General features: G+C 52.2%; 1 protein-coding gene across 2 annotated transcripts in view; it reads right to left on the bottom strand.

Moving 5' to 3' along the window:
- The window catches only part of ADAMTS2 (ADAM metallopeptidase with thrombospondin type 1 motif 2), a 237261-nt gene that overhangs the window by 78205 nt on the left and 140725 nt on the right, over positions 1–18331 (bottom strand). For both annotated transcript variants that reach the window (XM_084885158.1, XM_084885159.1), the window contains exon 5: positions 3883–3966. In XM_084885158.1, the coding sequence (XP_084741284.1) occupies positions 3883–3966 (84 nt within the window). The remainder of the gene's footprint in view (positions 1–3882; positions 3967–18331) is intronic.

An 18331-nucleotide genomic window follows, 5' to 3' on the forward strand; every position in this document is an offset into this window, starting at 1 on the left:
AGCCATCGCCACTGGACTCATCGCCTTCTTCCCCACACCCTGTTTCTCATGGTCTGCATCGCCATCTACCTGGTGGCCCAAGGCAGAGACTCAGAGCCTCTCCACTTTCATCCACTTAGCACCCACACTTTCCTGGTTTTCCCCCTCAAGTTCTCTTTAGTCTGCCCTCCTTTCTCCATCCCTGTGGCCATGGCCCCAGCACAGCCCGCCACAGTCCTCCCTTCAACGGTGCCCATACTCTCCTAAGCCACAGCCCCCCACCTGCCCATTCTGAACACAGGAGAAATGCAAATCAGGGTGCATATATTTTTACAAATTAGTGGTTTTTGTCTCCCCTCAGCCCCCCCCCTTTTCCCCGCCAATAAATACGCAGAAGTGGGACTGCGGAGTCATATGGTAATTCTATTTTTTAGTTTTTTGAGGAATTTCCCTCCTGTTTTCCACAGTGGTTGCACCAGTCTGCAGTCCTACAACAGTGCACAGGGGCTCCTTTTCTCCACATCCTCACCATATTATATTAAGTGAGATAAGTCAGACAGGGAAGGACACTGTATGGAATATAAAAAACAACAAAAACCCAAACCAAACAAAAAGAGACTCATACAGAGACCAAAGGGAGGTTACCAGAAGGGAGAAGTTAAAATAGCGAGGCTTTGTTCAGTTGAGTGACCAATACTGTGAAGGACTCAGACACTTATCAAGCCGAATAAGAGCCAACACGATGCCAGCATGGTAAGCAAGGAGCCTTGCCCAATTCCCAGGTTCTCTTTTAAATCAATATGGGAGCCACCTGGGAAACACCACCTGCCACCGGTGCCCACACCAATGAATGCTTCTTCTTCCCTTTCTACTCCCAGGACCCCAAGTGTCCCATTGTCTCCAGTGTTAGAAAGAGACAGGGAGTGGATAGAACTGTGCCCATTCTAAAAGCCTGAGAATTCCTCAGACACCGGAGGGTCCTTGGGGAGGGGCCCCAGGCTGGGGCTGGAAGGGATGGAAGGACCAGATCTGGGGAGAGGAAGGAACCGGGGGAAGAGGGAACATGTTGATGGCTACTCCACTAGGGACAAGGGAGAGTCCAGAAGGACATTCCAAAGACCCCTGCCTGAGAATGGAGGCTGGGCGGGACTGCCAGGCATGGGCCTCCCCAGGCTTCCCTTCCCTGAGACCAGAGTGTGTCTAGGATGCACGGCCATCAGCCTGCATACCAGGCCGAGTACCTCTCACAGCTCCCCTGGCCAGTCAGTTGGTGAAGGAAGGTGTGTACAACGCCCCCAACTAGTCCCTCTGGGCTTCATAGTGACCAGGTGGGAGAAGGGCCAGGTGGAGCTCTCCCAGAGCTGCCCGTCCCCACAGCTCCTGTGCTTCCTCTTCTGCCCACAGAAGCACCCAGGTGCAGGTTACATGGTAACACACCCGCTTAGCTTGGCTTCCTCTCTTTTGTTTCTAGGTTTGCCTTTTACAAGGCTTGTTTCTGATTGATTCTATCACTTCTTTCTGTTTCTAATTTATTGATATCTGCTTTTTCTGAATGATGTCTTTGGTTTTGCTTTCTTTAGGATGTGGTTTGGATTGTTCACATGTGTTCAAACTAACCTCGCATTCCTTCTCTCCTGTTCACCTTGGAAAGCACCTACGCAGCGGCCTGCGATCTGCAGTGCACTGTTCGCCTTCTTTCTCCAAATGCTCTCATTCTTCTTCCTAAGACCTGGTTTTGGTTTTCAAAGTAGTTGGATCTTCCATTTATGCACCCTTCTTCTTCCTCATTTTGGGGCACTGAGTCAGAGGCTGGGCAGTTTTTTGCTGTATAAAAGTTGCTGAATTTTTTTTTATGACATAAATGCTATTGTAATTTTTAAGTGTTCTATCATCCCTCAAAAAGAAAGCACAGCTTCTTTCTGTACGGCAATGGTTCTCAACCTTTCTAATGCCTTGACCCTTTAATATAGTTCCTCATGTTGTGGTGACCCTCAACCATAAAATTATTTTCGTTGCTACTTCATAACTGTAATTTTGCTACTGTTATGAATCATAATGTAAACATCTGTGTTTTCCGATGGTCTTAGGCTCTACAGCACATGTGTCAAACACAAGGCCCGCGGGCCAAATCCAGCCCGCCAGGCCTTGCAATGTGGCCCGCACCGCGCTGTCATCACTGCACTCCGCTGTCAGTTTATGACATTGTCAGTTTATGACTGTTCAGTAAACCATTCGGCCCGCGATTTAGGCTGGATTTTAGATTTTGGCCCCTTCTCTGATTGAATTCGACACCCCTACTCTACAGCAGCCGTTCTCAACCTGTGGGTCTTGAAAGTGTAGGGCAAGGGAAAATTATATAACTACGAATTTAACTTAATTCATTATATCACTTGAAATTTTTATGCTTATTAAAATGTAATGCATTAAAGGTCCTGATAAGGCATGAGAGATGACTGCAGGTAGGTTTTCACCAATCTCCTTGTTTCGATGGATGCTCTGGCAGATTCTATGCTCTCTGTGTGTCTGTGGCTGGTGCCCTTACTGTGGCTACTTCCCTCATTTTAGAGAAACATGCTTCCCAGGGTAAGGAGGGTGGGTTCCAGTGCCTTATTTCTAGATTTCACTGTGCCAAATGAGCCCTTCATTGTCATTTTGATACTGCACACCTTGTAAGTTGTGTGCAGTGGAATTTTATTTTTAAGGCAGAGACTGTTTTCAAGTGGAGGAGTTAACAACCCTTTACCCAATGACTACGCCTGAGGGGTTTGATCTTACCACAGTTTGATTTTTAGCACACTGAGTAAGGTTGGCTAGGGACTCCAGAATTCAGTTGCCAGAGTCGGAAGCCCAACTTCCCAGGAGTCCAATGCCTTTGGCCACTTGCCGTCACATCACTGTACTGCATTGAGCCTCAGTGTGCTTCTCTGTGAAATGGGGACCACCACAGCTCCCCCTCCCATCTGTCCTGGCATTGGGTTAATGTATAGAAAGTGCTTCTAAGCTGCCTGGTGCAGGCTCTTGCTCAGTTCCAGCTGGCAGGCTCTACTGGCATTCTTTCCTCACATCTCTTTTTATCTTCCATCTCAGCTATCTGGGGCGGGCTCTCTCTTCCAATGCACAAAACATGCATAGACCAATGCATGTTGCTGAAAAAGGTAGATCCAAGTTTTACGTGAGAGGAGGTAGGGAGGGCAGGACAGCCCTGTTGGGCAGAGGGTGAGCAGTATGAGAAGAGGAGGGCACACGTTGAAGATGTGGGCAGGTGTCAACATGAACGGCGTGTTAACTGTGTTCCTGATGCCCTGATATCTGGAGCCTTGCTGACCCTGGAGGAACGGTCCTAGAGATAGTCAAGGACTCACTATGGAGCATGCTTCTCAAATGCAAACCAAGCAAGCAATCCAGAGTACAGCCCAAGCACCTCCTCCTCAGAGTCTCACTCTGGGCCACTATCCCAGACACCACACAATTAGAAACAGCCCTAAACCTGCTGAAATGATCCACATGTCAATCCCGCCCCTACTTACTGTGCCTCACCCATTCCTTCCTGCAGAAACCAGTGAAGGCTATCATTTTCCCCTCTCTCATCTACCTCTGGACCGACCCAGGTGCTTCCCTGTGTGGCCCTGTGTGGCGGGGTCTGTGGACAATAAACCATCTTTTCCATGGCAGTCACCACACCAGAATAATAACTAAACCTACATTTGAAAATGAGGGGTGAGGGGGAAAGGGGAGCAGGACAATGGGATGGCTCACAAACTCCTTGTGTCTTACAGAAAGTCCAGGGCAGCCAGGAGAGGCAGACTTGTTGGGCAGACATAGACACTTTTAGAGAAGCCCGTGTCTCACTGGGGGGCCCACCATCCCCCAGCTCACGGGGCGCTGGCCTGGGTGCTCACTCACCTTCCCGTAGCTGAGCAGGATGATCCGCACCAGGACCACGTTGATGTGGGCCCCCAAGGACTCGTCATGGTAGATTTCATTGACCTGAAAGACAACCAGGGAGATGTCGACAGCAGGAATCTTAGGCCCAAGGACAAGTCCTGGCATTGCAAATGACATCACCACCCATCAGCCCCCAGGCCAGAACATGTGAACCCCCCAGTTTATACCCCAGCATCACCTCAACCTTAAATCCAAACCTTCCTTCCTTCTGTGCCACCTGCCTTGCAGCCACTGTCCCTACCTGGATTGTGGCCACCCCCTCCTCAGTGCTCCCTCCTGCCAGCACGGGCATTCTCCACCTGGAGCCTGAACTTGGGCACGGGCCCCTCTATTCGCACTAGCCTCTAACTGCATGTGGCCTTTCCTTCAAGGGTGACCACAGGCTACAAACTCCAGGGGCGTGGACAGTGCCAGGACTGTCACCAGTAGAAATCGCTCCACAGTGGCTGGTGCCAGTTATGAAGTTCTCCGTGTTCATCACTATTTGGAAGGGGGTCAGTGTAGACCACCCCCTGATCTTAGTTAAGGTGTTGCTAAAGAACAAAGGAGCTTTATGGCCACAGTTAGCTAAAGAGAGCAAGGGAAGTCAGCCACTGTTAAGAACAGTCAGCAGGGGACACGGAGCCTGTCTGCTTCACCAGGAAGCAGGGGATCCCAGCATTGCCCCCCAAGGATTATCACCCCCCTTTCCCTCTCCTGGTATTAGTACTGGATTGTCTGGGAAGCAAAAGGAGATAAGGACATTTGCAAGAGAAGTCAGAAGGCGCAGGGGGAGGAACCTAACCCAGAGGATTGTCAGTCTAACCTGGGAAAGGGCTCATTGACTTGGGGGTAGACCCATCAGAAGTCTGAGAAAGCTTGGGAAGTTGATTGGTTATTTTGAAAAAGCTCCTGCTTCTGTGAATATATACTCTCCGGTGAAGAATCTCTCTCTCCCTCCCTTCCTTCCTCTCACTCTTTACGACTCACACTTTGCCCCTTTCATTCATTCTCTCCCTCCAGGAACATGCAACCATGCAGTTCTAGTGGCCACTTGGGACCCATAGAAGACTGCGCAGGCTCCGGAGGAGCATGAAGCAGAAACACTGGCCTTTGCCTTGCTGAAGATGAGATTGGAGCAGAGGGGGATGGGATATTGAAAATCCAGTGGACGAAATGGGGCCACATGCTAGCCTGACTAGCTCAGGGAAGGCCTGCGTGGCAGCCTTGCAAACTCAGAGACCTAAAGTCACCACAAAGGATGGTCTGAAATTAAAACATTAACTAAAAGTAGTTTATGGTGTGTAGTCACATCCTAGGCTGGCATCTTCCCTGACAAAGGTCAGTCTTTACCTTTACTGAGCCTGTCTATTGCCTTTTTGCATCTATGATAACTTATCCTTGGAATGTCAAAGTCATTTTCCTCTTTCTAGAACCTTCAAAGCACAAGCACCGCTCTGCAGAGACCACCCATTCCCTCATTGTCACTGAGGGAACCGCTGACTGTTAACTATTCTGCACCCACCTAAGTGAAAAAACATGTGTCTATAATTTTACTTTTTATCCAAGTCTAGGGGTTTTCCCACTTTGTTTTCGCCAAGGAATTTCATTTAACCCACTTATGTCTTCTCTTTTGATTGTATGTATAAACCAAGGTGCAAAACTGCCATTCTCAGGAGCATTATTTCAATCCGTCAAGGGTCTGTTTCCCAGCAATTGGTGGGCAGTATGGCTCAAATAAACTTACAAAAATTCTTCACAGGTTTGAATGTTTCTTCTGTTAACACCAGGAAGGGGACTCCTTTGGTTTGCATCACCAATAAACCCAGCCACACCGCAATCGCCTGTGCATGGATCCTTGCAATGCTTTTCTCGCGATCCGGGGGAGAGCCTGATTCCCACCACCACTTTCCTGCTCTGTTTTGATACCAATGGCTCATATCATTGGCTTCCTTTGTATTTTATCACTGGTTTAAATACGTGTTTTATCTTTTGCATTCAAAAACATTATTCCAAACAGGCACCCATGGGCTTCACCAGATGGCGCAAGAAAGGTGAGGGGACCTCACTCCCCACTGCACAGCGAGTACGGCCTTCTGAAAATGCTGGTCAGGTTACCCCAGGTTCAGAGCTGACAGAGCCTTCCTTCCTTTGGTCCCACCCCACCCTCTCTATATTCTGCCTGAATTAGCCCCTCACTGCCACCTCTTGCTGGCCGAGCAAACCCTCTCCTCCTGGCAGCCCAACCTCTGGTCACTTGCTCCCGGAAGGGCCTCCCCAGGTCTGATCTGCCCTTCAGCAAGCCCCCGTGTCCATGACTTCTCGAACTCTGTGTCCCCCGCAGCTGTGAGCGGCAAGGAACCTTTATTCCTCCTGCACGTCCCCAGCAGCATGCAGCAGGTGCTCAGAACCCTGAAGGAGTCGATCCCCTCAGGCCGTCACTTAGTGGAAGAGCATGTCCTGGCCGAACACCCCTCCCTGTGTGACGCCAAGCCCAGGGGCTGCTGATGGCGCTCTGTGAGGGCAGAGCCGCTCCCCATCTGAGGCCAGCACTGTACAGGCTCCGAACTCCAACTTTTACAGTCTCTATCTGAACAATGACAATTGCTACCTGTAAGAGTAGAAAAACCCTTTGGGAAATCTGAGAGTTAACAAGGAAAATCAAATACTAGTGGATCAAATACTTTCCTTTAGGGAAAGGGCAGCCGATAGACCTGCAGGAGACTATATGTCACCAGCACATGAGTCTGGAGAGGGTGGCTTGGTAGGTGGAGCCCCGGAGGCTCTGCCAACTCATCCACACTTTGCCATCACCTCTGTAAAACTGGGGTAAAAGTCCCTTCCTCCCAGAGCTTCTGAGGACTACATTCCCACACTCGAGAGAAGAAATGATGGTGAAAATGGAAAACGGCTGTATTTGTCACTGCCGGTAGCTCATATTGCGCGGCAGGACTCCCGCCGTTCAGGGGCAGAGTGCACAGCCCTGAAACACAGACATCCTTGCCCAGCTTCGAGGGCCAAACTAGATATGAATTTCAGTTCACAGAAAGACAAGAGCTCTAACCAAGTCTTTTTTTTTTTTTTTTTTTTTTTTTTTAAGAGAGGAAGTGGTTTTTCTTCTTTAAAGCAGTTGCTTTATCCATCACCAGCAAAATTGGCCAATTTGGCTCCTGGAGTTAGACTGAGAGGCGTGGTGTAAAAATATAGAAGGCAGTGACACAGGGAGGTCCCTCTGCAGCTGGAGGGATAGGAAGGGGCAGGGGTGGGGAGAGGCCAGGATGGCATAAAAACAGCCTTGATACTTGAGGAAATGATAGGAGGAAGAGCTTAAACCCCGTCCCTGCCTGCTGGCTGGAATCTGGGGGACGGGTTCAAATTTTGGGGTGGCTTCAGAGAGCAGAAATGGAGTCATGAGCCACTTCAGCGGCAAGAAGCCTGCAAGGGCAGCCAAGCTCCCAGATATGTTTGAGGATTCAGGGACAGTGAGCAGGACAGCTGGGGGACACAGGTAGGCCTCAGAGAGAGCCCAGGCTGCTGGCCTGCAGGAGTGGAGGATAGACCTCCTTGCAGAAAGAAATAAACCTTGAGGTGTGAGGCCTGGAAGGCCACTGCCCAGAGCAGAGCATGCTGGGACAGATGTGTGCAGATGCAGGGCAGCTGTGCCATGCACACACACCTGCCCAGAGGGAGGAGAGACAAGTGACGAACTCATAGGTTGAAACCCCAACCCCCAATGTAATGGCGTGAGGAAGTGGGGCCTTTGGGAGGTGACTAGGATTAAATGAGGCCATGAGGGGGGATGCCTATGATGGGACTTTGGCAGTGGAAATGGGGCTCTTTCACGGGTTTTCAGGGAAAGCACTCCGGGAGAACCACGTCTAGGAGGTTGAGGCTTCGTGGGGAGACTTATTGTAGAAGCAAAATCAAAGGACTGCCCCTGGGTTCCCAATGTCCCATCCCCGTCTGCCCGCCAGGGAAAAAGTCCAATCTTGTCTTCGTCAGCCCCTTAAATAGGGCCAGTGCCCAGAGACTTTTGTGCCATTTGTTCAGTGCATGTCTGTCCCCATTGGGCTAGGATAGTCTGCTTTCGGTTGTGAGCCCCCCAATGGGGCCACAGGCCTCAGGCGGCTGCTAGGGCCTCATGGTGCTATGCAGAAAGAAGATGCTAATGAATGGGGCACACATGTATTGAGAGAGAGAGAGAGAGAGAGAGGGAGAAAAGAGAGAGAGAGAGAGAGAGAGAGAGAGAGAGAGAGAGAGAGAGAGAGAGAGAGAGAGAGAGAATATCATTCTTCATTAGGCTGATTATATCATCTCAGACCTGGGTAGGACCAATCCCTTCTTAAAAATATCCAATCAGCTTGCCAAGCTTTTGCAGGCTTGCGCTGGGCCTTCCCTCTAACAAATCCATTTCCCAGACCTTCCAAGGTTCTGCGTCCCTTGTCCAATTTGATCCCTTTCCCAGGCTAGACTGATAGGCCGTTATGGTCGTCATCTTGGTTTCTACGGTACCACACACATGCCTCATAGTAGAAGCACCTCCCTCTGTGCCATCTTGACTTCTACTGGGCATGTGTCCAGCAGAGGAATTTCTCCTGCTGTTTTTCCTTCCTTCCTTGGTAATCTGGGACATAGAGGTCCCCTGAGAAGTCTGTGAAGCTGTAGTTTCCTGGTGGAGCAAGCAGGGTCAGTATCCCACTTAGCTCTCCAGTTTATTAGGCTTAACAATGTCGGATTCCCTTTGCTTCCTTCCTTTATTAATATTTAATTACCTACGCTAACAGGATTAGTGCCATGATAAGAAGAGATGCTAGAAAGCTGTCTCTCTTCCTTTTTTTCCCTCTCTTTCTGCAATGTTTGCAAGCCAGGAGGAGAGTTCTCACCAGGAACTGAATTAGCTGGCTTCCAGCCTCCAAACTGTATGATGTAACTGGGGCTGGTTAAGCCATTCAGTCCCTGGTATTTTGTTACAGTGGTCAGAGCTGACTATGACAAGCACAGAGTGGAACCTTAATTTCTGATCTGAGTCATACCCCGAACAGCTTTTAAATGGGAAAAGCCTAAGCCATCTCCCATGGGCCAGGTTACACTTTTCTTTCTCTCCTATGATGAGGGCAGCATCAGTCATAGGAACTAAAGAAAGTTGCTTTCCCCCCATGTCTGAGCTTTAGTGGGTAAATGTCCATCCCTACCATGTACATAACCCCCTCCAGCCCAATGACAGGCCTGTCCTAGGTTCTTAGTGGAAGTCTCAGACATAAGCCTGGTGTCTCTCTCAGAGCCTATGCACTGGGGTCCAGAATGCATGGCCTGGCCTCCCCTTCTCCACAGTCCTTGGCAGGCAGAGAGCTGTTTGCCCTACTGCGTGCCTGGCACAGTGTGACCACGGAGGATTCAGCAGTGAGCCAGCATGGCCCTCTGTCAGGAGGTGGAAAGGAAGACGTGAAAGTAACAAAACCAGCTCCAGGAGCATGATGACATTAATGAGGGCTACAAGGAAAAGGTGGGGAACAAGAAGGCATATTAATGGGGAATCTGCCCTGTGCGTGAGATTTGTGGGCCTTCTGAGTATGTGGCATTTTATCTCAGAGCTGAGAAATAAAAGAGTAAGCAAAGCAGGGATGGTGCTCCTGCCAGAGGGAGCAGTATGTGCAAATGTCCTGGGGTCAGAAGCAGTGAAAGTGTTGCTAACAGAGGGGACTAGTAGGGGGAGAGACCCAGGAGAGAAGGTGGGAGAAGGCTCCTGAGGCCATTCAGAAGGTTTCCAACTCTACCCAAGGAGCAATGGACAATACCAGGGCCTGGACAATGCATTTTACAAAGATTACTCTGGCTCCTTTATGGAAAGCAGTTTGAAGTGCCCATTGCCACACTTGAGATGTAGGAGTGGGGGTTGGATTTGGGATGAGTGGAGAGAAGGGACAGACATAGGAGTAACGTGGATTGGAATTGGGGGGGCACCTCCCCCCTAGCCCTGTGATACTCAGGGTGCACTCAGCCCTGCCATCTCACTGAAAAAGCGAGGTAGTCCGCCTTTGTTTTGCATGGAGTGGGGGAGGGAGAAAGGTCCTGGTGTTATTGCTCAGAGCCTCCCAGGAAATGAGGGCCTTGGGGCTCCCCAACCCCCTGACAGCTCTCTGAGGCCCATGCTTTGGCTGCACTTATCAGAATTAATCTGAGGTGAACCTTGAGGGCTCCTGCCCCTGGTGTGCAGGATGAGGGTCTGAGCCCATGTTCACAATCCCTCTGGAAGACAGAAAGCCTGCTTTGTTATCTGGAAGGAATCCAGGGCTGAGTGTCTGAAACTATCTCATTTTATTAGTGACCTGGTGCACGAAATTCATGCACATTAAAAGGAGATTAATTAGAGGAAATAATTTAATATTGCTATTTGCCCTTTCTGTATAATAGAAGTGTCAGAGATGAAAGAAAATTAGTAAAATGTATATGAAAATATTCCTCCTGTCAGAGTCTGGGGCACACCATGGGACCCAGAATCAAGTCCCTGCCCACCCACATGCACCTCAAAATCGTGTAAGACCCAGACCCTGCTGGTTCCGCCTCCTTAACCCCCCATTGGGCTAGATCCAGACCTGGTCAGTCCCACCCTTGTCAAGCCCTGCTAGGCAGGGGGCATGGCCAGAGGTCCCCCAGCCCAGACCATGGTGGGGGGCATGCCTTGAGGTCTGCCATAAAGTCCTTTCAGGTGGGGGACACAGCCTGAGGTCCCCCGTCAAGCCCCTCCAGACAGGGGGAGGGGGTGCAGTCTCAGGTCCCCCCATCCAGCATCAGGAGGGGGGCACAGCCTCAGGTTCCCCATCAAGCCCCACCAGCAGGGGAGTGTGGCCTGAGGTCCCCTGGCCTGGCACTGGGGTCGGGGGAGCAGCCTAAGGTCCCCTAGCCCAGCACCAGGATGGGAAGCACACCTTGAGGTCCCCTGTCAAGCCCTGCAGGATGAGGGATGCAGCCTAAGGTCCCCTGACAAGCCCCATGGGGGCAGGGGAGGGTGTAGCCTCAGGTCCCTGCTGATTGCTGGTTAAGGCTCCTTATGGGAATTTGGCCTCAGCTGAGTGCAGCCATCTTTGTGATGGAGTGATGGTCAATTAGCATATTCCCTCTTTATTAGATAAGATGCTCTCAACAGCCCTTCGAGGCCAGAGGCAGAGGTGGTCAGCCCACTTGAGCGACGGAGAAGCTGAGGCTGGTCCCCACAGGGAGGGAGGAGACGCAGGGCTGGACCTTATAGTTTCCAGACAGACCCTGCCCGTCAAGGCCTAGGATCCTCCCATTCTCCTGGCCCTGACACCGAGCCTTAGGGTGGCCAGTCTCATCTCTTGTCCTTCTTGGACACTGGGCATGCCTGACCCTGACTCCTGACTCAGAGCTGGAGGTAACCAGAACCCCAGGAACCCCCTTGTTCAGTTTAAAGCTCCTAGGGCAGAGACCCACATCCAGCTGGGGGTGGGGGCAAGGTCACCAGAGCCCAAGCAGTCAGGCTGCTTAGTGAGGGTCCGTCCTGGGAGGCTCTGTCATTAGGGCTGCCCATCAGTTGCCAGTTCCCATCAGCTGAGCAGGGTGCCCTGACTCTGACCTTGGAGATGAATTGGGCCTCCTGGGCTGCTGAGGAGCTAGACAGGGCACATCCAGAGTGTCCAGCAGAAAGCCTGGGAGGCCAGACCCAGGTCAGGCTGGCAGCCACATCTGCTCTCAAGACCCCCTCAGCCCTGCATGGCAGGGCTCCTTTCATTGATTTCTGCCATAGGAAGCCTGCCTCTTCCACACGGGGACCCAGCCGGCTGTGCCTTGTCCTCACTCTGTGACACCCCCAGTGGCTGCTGACCCCCAACCTGATATCCATGTGGCCCCTGAGGTCAGGCCCCAGCAGCCCCCTCCCAGAGGGTGGGACCCCCATGGTGACCTGGGCAGAGTTCTTGCTCATTGGTGTGATGTGACAGACACCCCAAACTGGCAAAGAGGTTCCCCTTTAGTGCTGACTCCCAGTCCCCACGCTGTGCTAAGTAGAGGGCCCACCACCCTTGTCCTCCAGTGGCCTGAGGCGTGGCTCTGCCCTGACCCCCAGAGCCATGCCAACTTTCTAGGGGGCTGTGAGATGGCCAGCTGCCTCCCTCTCCCCGCAGGATGCTGCTCAGATGCTGTTGTGAAGCAGGAAGCTTGTGGTGCCCACGTGGGCATGTAAACCACTGGGAATAACGTGTAAAATCCTCAGTAAAACACTCACATCCTTAACAAGGGCACAGCCACAACATTTCTGCTGAGCAAAGAGCTGATAGAGATGGCAAAAGGAGAGACTGCAGATGGGTTGGTCTTCAAACAGCTCCTCACATCTTCCTCCTCCCTGTACCCCCATCTAACCTCCAAGTAGGTTGGCAGGTGGCAGGGCTCTGGAGTGCCTTCTCACCTCCTGTCCTGCTCACACGGCCATTCTTCACCACTCAGTCACCATTTAGAGCAGATTTTACCTCCTTCCTCTGCCTGAAACCCTCAAGGGCTCTCCAGTGCCTCTAGGAACAGGCTCTTGAGGGACCCTGCTAGGCTGGCCTGGCTGGCTTCTTCCTGATCCATGTCAGCTACCTTGTTCCAACAACTCTCAGTCCCAATAGCTCTGCCTTCTTGAAGCCTGGCTGCCTCTCCTGCTGCTTGCGCAAAGGCTTGGTCCTGGAATTCCTTCCCCTCTCCTCCAGCCCCCGAATTCTTGAAATACCTGAAGAGCATTTAAAGAAACAAAGTCAAAGTAATAAATGCATTCCCAAGGAGCGGGGCAGTTACTTCCCTGTTTAACCTCATACCCCCACCCCAAGGCCCTCCCATTGCCACTGGAATGAAGTCAAAGGCTGCTGCCTCTTCCCAGATTGGCTCCGTCTGGCAATGGGAAGCTCTTCCCCACATCAGAGCCCTGGCTCTTGCTGAGCCCTCTGGCTGTTCACGTTCCTTCCCCAGCATTAACCGTCCCTGCTCACAGCAAGCCCCTAAAGCACCCGCTAATGCTCCCAGTCTTGACTGTTATTTGAGACAGGAGGCACCTTTCTTCCCTGCTCACTGCTGTATCACCAGCAGTGTCAAGCACATAGTGGGTGGGCAGCGAAGAGTGTTAAGTGAATGGATGAGTAGATAACGTCAGAGAATGTAGACTGATAGGAGATGGGTAAGATGTGTGACAGCAGTGAGCCCAGGATGCCCACGAGCCCACCCCCACCTGCCTTCCCTGAGGCCTCTGTGCTAGGTTCTCCTCAGCCCAGAGCGCAGGGGCAGGGAGGCTGGAACGCGTCCTTGAGGCCTGCCTGAAGAATTGATCCAGGAATCTTTAAACCTTGGGGGAAACGCTCAAAGCAGCAGCCTTTCTCTGCATGGAGAGAGCCCAAAGACTCCCTTGTTGGGGAAAATACATTGTAATGCACCTTTTGCTTATTGAAAGACACAGCCAAGTTTCTGTTCTGGAATAAGCAATAAGGCAACACTGGCTCTGCATGACAATGTGAAAGTTTGCCCACTTTGTGGAAGAGTTCTACCCTGGGCAGCTGTCTGCCCTGGCTCCCTGACCAGAGCTCTGGACCCAGCGTGGAGGGAGGGCCCCTCACAGGGAGACCACAGACATTCTCCCTCTCCCCGCTCCCTCCGCCTTCTCCCCCCCAGTCTCAGAGCCCATGGGCATGATCTCCAGCCCTGAGAGATGATCTCTGTCACCTGTGCCCAACAGGACACAACAATGTCATTGAAAGCAATGATTTTTCATTCCTCCTGGAATTCTTATTTTTCTGCTGTCCTACCACCATTTCCACCCAAGGAGAGAGAGACAGGCAATGACCTCATGAGGGCAGGAGCCATGGCTCATGGGAAGTTCTCTGGGACGGGAATAGGGATAGAGAAAGCATCCTGGTTGACCAAGGAGGTCTGAGGAGGTGCAGAGCAGAGGCAGGAAGTTAGACCCGAGTTATGGCCTGCTCCCCACGCACCTTTAGAGTCAAACAGACCCCAAGGGCTGTGGGCCCTGCTTCCCACTTGGACCTAGATAAGACCACACAGCAAGAGCAGAGTCCACTCCCCATGTGGCACACTTCATGCAGGTGAGAAAGGGATGGGCTGTCAGTGAACAGACCCAGTAGCAGCCTGGCTTCCAGGCCCGGAAGCTACCAGTGGTTCTGGGTGGGGGTGGAGGATGCTGGCCTGGCACGGGGAGAGGCTGTGGACAGATAGCCATGGCAGTAGACCTGAACTGGGACCAGCCAGCACACCTGAGCAGCCCAGGCAAAGAGCGGAAGCTAGACCTGCTCACCTCCACCCCTAGCAAAAATGGCGAGGATTCAGGCCAGCCACCCACTGCCACCAGGCCCCCAGGGGTCCCGAAGTGATGAGGAGACCCTGCCCAGCAGGTGCATGTCTAGAAAAGAATGAGGAAACCATGACAGTTCAGATGGTCACCGGTGCCCTCACACAGGCAGGAGGCTCAATTCGGGGCTCCCAGCATAATTCAGAAGCCTCTGTGCAGCCCTCCTTGCAGCTGTCCAGCTCACTGCCCCAAACTCTGCTGTGAGCACATCCCTTCGGGGGTGAAAGCGTGTAGTGGGCACAGCAGATCATGGATTGGTCCTTCCAGACCAGCCACAAGGCCAGCTTGGAACAGGCATCTGAAGTGTGGAGCAAAGGGACCAAGGAAGAGGAGATGGGTGAGCACACAGCTGCAAAGGGCGCCCAGACCAAAGGGAGAGGGGCTGAGCTCATGGAGGCAAAGACTCCCGCAGGTCATTTCTGGGTATGGAAGGCCATGGGGAGCCCATGGGCCTTGTCAGAACCAGGCTGCTGTGTGCTGCGTGTAGGGACATTGTCGGGGACTCACTATGCTAACACAGATGCTGCTCCCTCCTGGCCATCCCTCTGCCATGCCAGCCAGTCTCAAGTCTTCTCATTTGTTAGATTGTTACCTGCCCCTCCTTCCACTACATCTGTGCTCCTGTGAACGGGGGCCTTTCTGCACCCTCAGTGCCGAGGTTCTGGCTGGTCCCCAAAGCTCCCCATCCACTCACCCCATCTGGTCAGCCCGGTGCCTCAGAGGTCTCCCTGTCCCAAATCCCTGAGCCTGCCACACTCCAGGCCTCCCACTCCAGGGACCCGCTGAGGGTGTGACAGCTCTGCATGGAATGGCACCAAGTCTGTTGTCAAAACCAGCTTGGACTCGCCTCCACTGTCACCTGCTCCCCTGCCCGGCATAGGCACTGGCCACGGGGCTACCACAGCCCTTATCCTCATTGCTGTCCTAAGGCAGGCAAGTGTGTCCCCATGAGAGCCATGAGTCTCGGTCCAAGAGCTGGCTATCTGGGCAAATGTCACAGACACAAAGGAATGACTGTAGCACATCACTAGTCAGCTCTGACCTTGCCAGACCTGTGCCAGGCACCTCCCCGTGTCGTTAACTGTCGCCTCTGACACGCTGCCGGGGAGCATTATGACACCTGTTTCACCAGTGAGGAAACATGACTTAGAAAAACTGAGAAACTTGCTCATATGAATGTGAGTGGAAATCAGGACAAAGGCTTTGGAAGGCAACTTGGGAAACCAACTGCGATTAGTCATTTGCCCCGGTGACTCAGCTTTTCAAACGTCCAGCTTCTGTGATGCAGAGAAGCCTTGGGCATAAGAAAGAAAGGAAAAGGACACTCAGGCTATTGGGTCTGCTTTCCCATGGGCAGGTGGAGTCTATTTTTTCACGGCAGTCTCTGGGGCCATAATCATTTTACGGGAATTCATGTACTCACTTATTCATTCAAAAGATGTTCAATCAGCACCTACTATGTGCTGGGCCTTTGGCCAGGTAGTGAACATGCAAATCAGCTAAGTGGACTCCTAGAACCTTACATTAAACTTGGGGCTCCTTGTGTGAACCCCTATCCTTTCCAAGATACACACTGGCAAACCCCTCTCCCCCTCCCAGCAGGGGAGCAGGACCCCAGGATCGCTGGGTTGCACCTCAGCACTGAGTGCAGGAGGAGTGACAGCCCATACCAGCCCAGACTACAGCCCAAGGCTGTGACACAGACCCAGCTTTTCTGGACCAGCTGTCACCGCCTTGCTGGAGTCTGCATGAGACAAGCTTCAGAGGTACCTCAAGCTGTCACTGAAGAGTGTGGACATCTTGCCCTCCTGATCTACGGGGACTCTAACACCCACTTTGACAACCAACAGCTCTCCCAGGGAAGCCAAGGACAGGCTGCTCTGAGGCTTCCTTATCAGGAGGCCTCCCCCAGGGGGCAAGGAGGTGGGGAGCGTGGAGGGAGGTAGAGGCAGAGGCAAGCACAGCCCTGGCACCCCCCTCAGGACCTTCTCCATCTTTGTTGTCATCAATGGGGGGAGATGGTTGACCCTATCACCACTGGAATGGACTCCATGCAGGCAGGACCCTGTGCTCGCTCAGCACATTTCCAGCACCTATAGACAGTCTGGCACGTAGTAGGTGCTCTATAGACATATGCTGAATGAACAAGGGACAGAGCGGATGACTGAAACTCAGACCAGGAAGATAGCATGGGTGGATAAGCCAAGGAGAAAACCAGGAGAGTGACAGAACCAGGTAGAAAGGAAACTGGCATGTGGGCCAGTGTCATCAAATGCTGTTGGGAGGTCAGAGAGGCGAAGGTGAAGACACACTTTAGAGGAGGCTTCCGCAGGGATTCAGGGCTGCTTGTTCTTCAGGCTGGACCAGTGTGGGGAGGATGTCACCTGGGCCAGGTCCTGAGGAGGACCTGCCTCTCCACAGGGACAGAAATCCATGCCTGAGTCATGCCACCACCCTCTCTGGGCCCCCATGATCTTGTCCAGGGAAGGGAATTTTGCAGGGCCACTGTGACAACATAGAGACATCACACAAGTGCCTCCTTGCGCATGGCCAGCATTTGCGAACCCAGGCTCCTCAGGCCCTGGGCAGAGGCATTTCTAATAATAGAAGGCATAAACCCAAACTCATGAAGGCAGATGTTTCTCTTCTAAGTCGCAAAACCAACCTTATCACTCCCTTGTAGTAATATTGCCGTGGATCCCAGGCCCCTTAGCCAGGCATAGAAGGCTTTGCGACCTCATGTCCTGCCTTTCTTCCAGCACCCTACACTCAAAAGGGGGTCAAACATGCCCAGTGATGTAGTGATGCCACTGGGCGTTAGCACGTGACGTTCTTCCACCTGCAGCAACACCAACACACTCCAAACTCTTTCCCCAGCTAGCCCCTGCCTCTGTGTTAGGAGCATTCTTCCCTGACACCCCGTAGTGCCTTATAATTTTTGTGATTAGTATATGTGTCAACTAGGGTATAATTACTCATTCCTTTCCCTGCTCCCCAATCCTCCCATGCTCCAAGCTCTGAGCACAAGGACATGACTGTTCAATCCTGTACCCAGAGTCCCGAACAGGGCCAATTTAGATCAGGCATTCAGAGTGCGTTCATGAACTAATATGTGAGCAGGGATGGCCCACATTTGTGGGACACTCTCCATACGCCCAGCATTCTGGTAAGCATTTTTTCTGGTGTTTAACTTGAGTCATGCTCACAACAGCCCTGGAAGGTACATAACTGCCCCATCACAGGACACAGCTAGGCAGGCAATGGCCTCATTTCTTCTAAGCCAGAAGGAACAATCCACTCACTGACTGGCCAGACTTGCCCACAGTTGTGTTCTGATTCACTTGTGTGAGGTCTTGATTTCAATTTGCTGACATTAACAAATAATTAGATTTTCTATAAAAGTTGGATTTCCAGCCTCTCCTGGAAAAAGGAGCTAGCAACATGGGGCCTGCTTATTCCTACATAAGTCAGTGTGACACAGGAAGGGATCTCCAGACATAGTGTCTTCAGTCAGTCACCCCAATTCCCACCACTCCGTATTGCTCAATGCCACCCTGGCCCCTAACTATGCCTCCTGCCTGGCTCCCACCAACACCTGAGAGTGCTGTCCTTTTATAAACATTGCAGCAACCACACACGCTGGCCCTGCCAGCCCTATCTCATAGTGGCACACAGGGACAGGCAGAAGGAGCAGGGACCGTGCTGGCACAACTTGTTGGGGCCCATGATACAGGACCTGTGGTGCTGTGTGTGGCAATGGAACTTCTGCTCCCTGTCCTCTCCTCCTGTGCCATGGCCAGGCCCAAACTCAAGTGTGTCCCCTTGTCCAGGAGCTCTGTCTGATTCTCTTCAACTTAAGGGAACCAAGGGTGAGTGTCCAGATTCAGAGATGTTTTTCTGTTTACCAGGAACCAGAGCCAGAGACACGTGAATAGGACTTGGGATTGTGCCTCCCTCTGGCTGGGTTGGAGCTCTGTGGCCAGTTTCCAAGTTACGCCCCTCCCCAGGACGAGCAGAAAACATTCCTGCCCCTCATCCCTGCCCGGGCTGCTCTCCACCATCACCACATGGCCCCAACATTCC

This window comes from Pipistrellus hanaki (genome assembly GCF_964339955.1).
Source record: "Pipistrellus hanaki genome assembly, chromosome: 5".
Classification (NCBI taxonomy): Eukaryota; Metazoa; Chordata; class Mammalia; order Chiroptera; family Vespertilionidae; genus Pipistrellus; species Pipistrellus hanaki.